This window comes from Dipodomys ordii, unplaced genomic scaffold (genome assembly GCF_000151885.1).
Source record: "Dipodomys ordii isolate 6190 unplaced genomic scaffold, Dord_2.0 Scaffold33, whole genome shotgun sequence".
Lineage (NCBI taxonomy): Eukaryota > Metazoa > Chordata > Mammalia > Rodentia > Heteromyidae > Dipodomys > Dipodomys ordii.
In genome coordinates this window covers 4,305,652-4,313,605 of record NW_012267249.1, presented here as the reverse complement: position 1 = coordinate 4,313,605, position 7,954 = coordinate 4,305,652, and the positions used below count along the sequence as shown (strand labels likewise).

Sequence of the window (7,954 nt, the reverse complement as noted above, 5' to 3'; positions counted from 1 at the left end):
GGGGGGGAGACTTCAACTCTGGGCTTGGGAGCTGTCCCTGTGCTCTTCAGCTCAAGGCAAGCACTCTACCGCTTGAGCCACAGTGCCCATGTCCTGTTTTCTAGTGGTTTATTGGAGATAAGAGTCTTACGGACTTTCCTGCCTGGGCTGGCTTTGAACTATGACCCTCAGATCTCAGCCTCCTGAGTAGCTAGGATTATAGGCGTGAGCCACCAGTGCCCGACCTTTAACTCCACCTCTGCTGGCATTCTTCACTTCTCTCCTTCATCCTTCCCTTTCCTATAGACCTGCTGGAGATTTGATTCACTCTACCCTGTACCCATCTCTGCCTTTTCCTGCTTCATAAAGTCTAGCCACACTGGAGTTTTGCCATTGAACCCAAGAGCTACCTTGTTGGAGCCCTGTAGTTGTGTGGACTATACCCTACTCGCTTTGTATCTTCCTGACCATTTCATTAGACTCAAATACATTTTAAGAGTCTCCTACCCAATACCAGCAGGAAAGTTGCAATGTATTTTGCATGCTTCAGTACTTATGGGTTACCTTGGCCCCAGAGGCACAGGCTGAGAGGAAGGACAATAGCCATCCAGTCCACGTGGACAACTGCATCTTGAATGCTGAGACCCTCGTGTGCATCAAGGAGCCCCCTGCCTATACCTTCCGGGACTACAGGTGAATGAAGTGACAGATGTAGCTCAAAGGAGGCCTGTGCTTGCCCTACCCTGCCTCCCCATCCTCAGTACACATGTGCCCATGCAAAGGCTAGACTAGCCCTCGCTAAAGTCTAGTCCCTTTCCTCAGCCCCCAGGTAGAGGGAGGAGTATGAAGGTGTGCGTGGGCTTGGCACTGGGGGCACCCAGAGGAGCATGATCGAGTCTCTGGAGAGAGTCAGGGAGAGCCTACAGGCCATGTTTGCAGCTTAGAAAAATGCCATGTCTCGCTGTCTCTGCTTTTCCTAGTGCCATCCTTTACCTGAATGGAGATTTTGATGGAGGAAACTTCTACTTCACTGAACTAGATGCCAAAACTGTGACGGTGAGCATTCTCTGCTGCTCATTCCTTGGGGACAGAAAACTGCTTACTGGAGCTGATGTCTTGATAGTGCTGTACACAGAATGACCCACTGGGCATTCCCTGTGGCCAGTGCTCTGCCCCTAAGCAGGGGCTTTAGATGCTACAGCAGTGGCCTCTGAACAGCCAGGTGAACCTGCCCTCAGTCCCGGCTCTTAGGGATCCCATGGATCTCTGGAGTCTTTCTTCTATGGACCCCTGCTTTCTTTCCACTTTAGGCAGAGGTGCAGCCCCAGTGTGGAAGGGCCGTGGGATTCTCTTCAGGCACTGAAAACCCACACGGAGTGAAGGCTGTCACGAGGGGGCAGCGCTGTGCCATTGCCCTGTGGTTCACACTGGATCCTAGACACAGCGAGCGGGTAAGATGTTTGCCTCTGGGATCCGTTTCTGGAAGGTCCTGGTTCACTTCCTCTGTCCCCCGAACCGACTGTCAGCAGCAAAGTCATGAAAGGCACCCTGGGCTATGGAACCCAGCTCTGGCATTGTTACTGGCATGGCAGGCATAGGACGTTGCTCACACCGCCTTGTCCTGCTGGACCTTCTTCCTTGCCTGTAAACAGGATGGAGTGGGAGTCAAGCTGAGAGCAGTGCTGAGCCCTTGGGTCTCCTTGGGCCCCTCCTCATCTGTTTTCATTGGCCTAGGGCCCACTGGGAAGGAAATGGGCTTGAAGCCCTCCCTGGTGGCATCTTCATCGTTCTCTCAGGAAGCAGCAGCTGAGAGAGGGCGAGGCATCTGTTCCAGGCCTCTCTGAGAAAGCACTGTTTACCCTTGCAGGACAGAGTGCAGGCAGACGACCTGGTGAAGATGCTATTCAGCCCAGAAGAGATGGACCTTCCTCAGGAACAGCCCCTCCCCCAGCCTAGTGAAGAGTCTCTCTCAGGCAAAGAATCAAGAGCCAAAGATGAACTATGATAAGCATCCAGGTCACATGTGGATGAGATTAGACCCATGAGGAGGAGCTCTGTCTTATACTCTGGACTGGCCAGCCTCTAAGGGCTGTGGATCCAAGGGGACCCTGCCCAGCCTTTTGAATGGTGCTACTGCTGCTCTTGAGTGGACATGGCAGGACACTGCTCTTCTTTGGGTTTGACTGAAAGCTCAGGACCCAGGCCCAGAGCCACCCTGGGGCCTACACAGCAGCTGCAAGACAGCAGCCCAGTATTTAAGTGTCTATGTAGACAACCAAAGAATAAATGATTTGTGGGTTTCCTCTGGTGTGTTCAGAGAGTGGAAATGTGTCCATTTGAGCCCAGAGGCCCTGCTTGGCAAAAATGACTCTGGGCAGGATGCAGTAGCCAGAGAAGCTAGAGAAGGCCTGCTTCAGTACCCAATGGGGCCACATCCTGAGCAGCCTCAGGCCAAACACTGAACCCAGGTACCTTGCGGTTGTCTTCTATATGGAGGATCATAGTCTTCACCATGCCTATCCTCTGGACAGCTGTGTGGCACAGATGGAGTATCAGGTGTAAACCATAAAGCTCTGGGTGAATGGCTATTATTCTTAATCTTCTTTTGGCAAGAGTGGCCATCAGCAGTGCTCTGGCACATTGCCCCTTTGGTAGCCACATGCTTCCTGCTCTGTCTGCTGTCCTCAGCTGTACCTCAGGGCCTCTGTGTCCATAACGATCCCTATAAGAGACAGAGATCATGGAGCTAGAGTTCAGCTCCCCTGGCCACATCCCTGGCACCAAGCCCAACACCTTCACTGTGCTTGAGATGTCACAGGGCACACAGTATAGGAACCAGAATGCAAGTAATTATTTAGCCAACCAATATTTATTTATTCAGCACCTAAATGTCTGGTGCTGAGAACAGACAAGGGAACAAAACAATCCCCCATCCTCATACACGTATTTTATACACAGGTTTTGTGTGTGTGTATGTGTATGTGTGTGTGTGTGTGTGCATGTATGTATGTATATAATCCTATGAGATAGAAAATGAAGCGAATTAGGACCCCAAAAGGAAGGACAGGGGCTGGGAAGGTAGCTTAGTGGTAGAGTGCTTGCCTTGCATGCACGAGGCCCTGGGTTCGATTCCTCAGCACCACATAAACAGAAAAAGCTGGAAGTGGCACTGTGGCTCAAGTGGTAGAGTGTTAGCATTGAACTGAAAAGCTGAGGGACAGTGCCCAGGCCAAGTTCAGGCCCCATGACTGACAAAAAAAAAAGGACAAGGAGGCTGAATAGTAGCAGAATGAGCCCAGTGGAGAGTTGTTGAATAATCAGGGGCCTTAGCAGCCTCTGTAAAGACTTGGGAGCCCCAACAGGGTTCTAAGCATCTGACTTACAGTATGCGAAGAGTATGCCATAGGAGTAGGAATGGAGAGAAGGAGGTCCAGGAAAAGCTGGTCTGTGATTAAGGCCAGGAGAAGATGGCCTGGGCCAGGGTAAAGGAAGTAAAGATTAGGCTCTGGGTACGTTCTAGAATAGAGCCAATAAGAGATTCAGATGGATCTGTGTGCCAGTGGTTCATGTCTGAAATCCTAACTACTCAGGAGGCTGAGATTTGAGAACTGCAGTTCAAAGACAGCTTGAACAGGAAAGTTGATGAGATTCTTGTCTCTTTTTGTTTGTTTGTTTGTTTGTTTTTTTGGTCTGTCGTGGGGCTTGAACTCTGGGCCTGGGCGCTGTCCCTCAGCTCTTCAGCTCAAGGCAAGTGCTCTACCACTTGAGCTACAGCGCCACTTCCAATTTCCTGGTGGTTTATTGGAGATAGGAGTCTCATGGTCTCTCCTGCCAGGGCTGGCTTTGAACCGCGATCCTCAGATCTCAGCCTCCTGAGTAGCTAGGATTACAGGTGTGAGCCACCAGCGCCCGGCGAGATTCTTGTCTCTTAATCACCATAAAGCCAGAAGTAGAGGTGTGGCTCCAAGTGGTAAAGTACCAGCCTTGAGCAAAAAAACTCTGGGACAGTACCCAGGCTGAGTTCAAACACTCATACCAGCGCACACACACACACACACACACACTACCCAGGCTGAGTTCAAACACTCATACCAGCACACACACACACACACACACACACACACACACTACCCAGGCTGAGTTCAAACACTCATACCAGCACACACACACACACACACACACTACCCAGGCTGAGTTCAAACACTCATACCAGCACACACACACACACACACACAGAGCTTCTGATGGTCTGGAATGAAGAGTAAGCAAAAGCATCCAGAAGGAGCTAAGCCAATTTACCTCTTCCTCCCCAGCCAGCAGAAGGAAAGATTGGTTTAGGTATGCTGAGGATGAGTTTGAGAAGCATATCAATGGTGCTCAAGCCAGAAGAAAGAAGTAGAAAGAGAAATTAGAAGATAGCCTATCTGGAGATAAGTGAGTCTGAAGGATGGTGGGGCTCACTGAGAGGTAGAACCTAAGGAGAGATGGGTCCTGACACCCCATGAGGGCACTTCAAGGAGGGAATGGGAAGCAGGGTTCAATGCTGCTCAGAAGCTAAGTATGGTGAATATGGAGGATTCACCTTTGGATTTGGTAGCAGGAAAGGTAGAAGGAGCTTCGGCAAAAGGTGCCTTGGTGAAGTGGTGTGGACTAAAGATAGACTAGGGGCTGGAAGGTGGCTCAGTGGTAGAGTGCTTGCCTTGCATGCCTGAGGCCCTGGTTCAATTCCTCAGCACCGTATAAGCAGAAAAAGCCAGAAGTGGCGCTGTGGCTCAAGTGGTAGAGTGCTAGCCTTGAGCTGAAAAGCTAAGGGACAGTGCCCAGGCCCCGAGTTCAGGCCCCATGACCAACAACAACAAAAAATACATTATATATATATATATATATATATATATATGTTATATATGTGTATGTATATATGTGTTTATATATATATAGTGTGTGTATGTGTGTGTGCACGTGGATGGGGCACACATGTTTATTCATGTTAGTACTAGGGCTTGAAGGCTTGAACCTGGCTTAGGCACTGTCCCTGAACTTTTTTTGCTCAAAGCAGGCACTCTATCACTTGAGCTACAGCTCCACTTCAAGCTTTTTGCTGGTTTATTGGGGATAAGAATCTCACAGATTTTCCTGCCCAGTACCTCAGATGTGTCTCCTGAGTAACTAGGATTACAGATGTGAGCCATTGGAGCCCAGCCAAGAAACTATTATTTTTCAGGCTGGAGATAGTATGGTGTTAATGTGTCCATGAAAACAATCCAGGCCAGATGGTCACTGTTTCATCATCATTGTTGGTCCCCTTTATCCTACCTGCATGACTCACCCACTGTGCAGAGGGCTGTAGGAAGCAGAAGAGAAGGTTCATAAACTACCTGTGCACTGAACTGGTTGATATCTTTCCCTACTTGGCAGTGTGTGCTTCGTCACCAGGACCCTGGGATTCCCTGATGACTGAGCCCAAAATGGTCAAAGGTACGGATAAGAGAATGTTCACATAGCACCTGGCTCAATAGTAGAGACTCAACATTACAGAAATTAACATCAGTCTCATTCTGGATTTCCAAAAGTCTCTACATTCAGGAAGATAACTTTTTGCAATTTCAATGTATGCTAACCACATACAGGCAGTGGGCTGTCTCCGCTGGGCTCACCAAAGGCCCAATGTTTTCAATGGCAGCAGGACCAGATAAATGTATAGGATTAGATGGGCACAAGTCTCAGAGACAGGGATGATGGCAGGGTCCTGGCTGAGATGCCACTGTGATCACTTAGTTTGTGTTTGGTGAGGTATGTATAAGGGTGTGTTAACAATGAATGAAACTTGCTTGGGGTCAAAAGAGTACACCCAAGGAAGCTGACAGAGGACTTGGGAGGTCACCCAGAATTGTGCCATTGCACTGCCCCAGGTACCACCTAGGTGCCGGTGGAGTGTTTAGACAAAAAGACACAGAAGCTTCTAGTTCCTCCTTAAAGTGTTTTCTGTCCTCAGAGAGCCGGAAATGGCTTATCAGGCTCCATTACTGGGAATTCCAGTATTATGGAATTCTAGACCAAGGGCTTAGCCATGCTTGGGCAGGCAGACTGGCTTGGTGTGCAGCTTTCTATCTGTGAGGTCTGAGGCAAGTCATCTTGGTCCTGAGCCTTTGGATGTGTGGGAATCTCAGATGGAGTTGGAGTTAGTAAGACCAGCAACTCTTGTGAGCCTCCAAAGTTTCTTAGTGGCTGCAGAGAATGTGCTGAATTACTACCCAGCAATGAAGGCAGCCAGACATCTATCTCTGTCTTAAATGTGTCACTAGCAGGCAGGGAAAGACATTAAGTCCTCATATGAATCAAGTCAATGATCAGTTCATACTCAGAGACCACGCCCTCCTTAGCACTGCTGGAAGTGGCCAGGAGGCCTCAGTCCAGGCAGTCTGCCACACAAGAATGAGGAGGCCCAGCCAGGGCAGTCCTTCTAGAGCAGGCCTCCTGGCATTCTGTGGTTCCAACGGCATTTCTCATCTTGTTGTTTGAGCCCTGTGATCTTCATGATTCACTCAGGGAAGTGCATCCCTTTTTTTCAGTTGAACCAAGCTGGGAAAGGCAAGATTTTGCCTAATAACACATAGATTTCTTTTTTTCTCACATAACTTCTCAATGGCAGAGGCAAAGCCACAACCCTTGGTTTCTTGTAGTAAGAGAAACTATTTTTGAAACTCTGATATGTGGTACCCCAGGGCACTTTCTTCCAGTCAGCTCTTATGGGAGGCCCGGGTGGGACCCTGTGCACCTTCCTTGTCTCCTTGCATGCCTGGGAGTCACTGGGTTGCAGGGCCACCAGCAGTGGGAGGTGCCTGAGGGTGGAGGGAAGAAGCTGTGGAGGGGAGTATCACTTCAGAAGCAGGACCTGAATTCCAGAAGGCTATGAAACAGTGGTAAGGAGAGGTGGTCAGGGTAGGAAAGGAGATTTAGACAGGGTACACTCAAAACCTTAAGTAACGAAAGGACCAGAAGAGCTTCAGAGGAAGACAGGAATGCCATGGTGAGTCCCCAGTGTTGAGCTCAGGGATATCCAGGATGGATAAGCAGACAGGCATCCTGCAGTGCTCCTGCGACTCCTGGATCTTCCTTACAGAGAGGCCCTGGCAGGAGGCACAAGAGGCCAAGGCCTGGCTTGTGAGAGAGGCCCTGGCTGCTGGAATAGCCCGTGCCCAGAAACTGCCACATGTGTTCTTCCCCTCCCCTCCCCCACACCCCCATGTCACTTCCATATTGGATGCCCATTTAGAGGTAAGGACACTTGAGGCCATCCATGTCATCAGCAGAGTCCTCTGTAGGGAGCATCTCTGACAGCCTCTCTGTCCCCTTCCCTCCAGGACCAGGTGACTCCCTCCAAAAGGCAGAAAGGTGTGGGGGAGGGGCCATAGGAACCAACACCAAACATCCTGCTACTTCCCACTGGCTCACCAGGAAAGGCTGTCTTGGGTAGAAGGTTGAGTATACAGGGTGCTCACTGCCTCTCCAGAATCTTGCATTTGTATCTCCTTACCCCATATTCTCTGCTCACCATCTACTGTGCTACTGTGGCAGCAGAATTTGAACTCAGAACTCTCTGCCACTGTTCTGGACTTGATTGGCATTTGGGGATTTGCAGGCCATCACAGGAAACAGGGCTGTGTGTACACAGACCCACACAGTTCTGACCCTCCCAGCACAGAGGACCAATGAGGGACCCAGTGTACAGCACTGCAGGCCAACAACACCCACCCATTACCCCTTCCCTCCCCCCCTGCCCTGCACACCATTCCCCCAGCCTGGGCTGGAGCTGCAGGCCATACCAAGGGCCCACACCCTAGGCGGGCACACAGGGTTGCCATTGTCTGCCAGTGCCAGGCACCCCCTCGTTTGCATAGCCACGTGAAGAATGCCAGGGAGCAGGCTGGGAACTTGTCCCTGAGAGGGGCTGAGGCTGTGGGGGAGGAAGCTGGCT

At 50.3% G+C, this 7,954-nt stretch overlaps 1 protein-coding gene across 1 annotated transcript in view; it reads left to right on the top strand.

The window, feature by feature from the left end:
- The window catches only part of P3h1 (prolyl 3-hydroxylase 1), a 15,549-nt gene extending 13,267 nt beyond the window's left edge, over nt 1–2,282 (top strand). The window contains exons 12-15 of the mRNA XM_013016739.1: nt 525–672; nt 960–1,035; nt 1,290–1,430; nt 1,847–2,282. Coding sequence (XP_012872193.1) covers nt 525–672; nt 960–1,035; nt 1,290–1,430; nt 1,847–1,984 — 503 coding nt within the window. The 3' untranslated portion in view covers nt 1,985–2,282. The remainder of the gene's footprint in view (nt 1–524; nt 673–959; nt 1,036–1,289; nt 1,431–1,846) is intronic.
- The last annotated feature ends 5,672 nt before the right edge of the window (nt 2,283–7,954 follow it).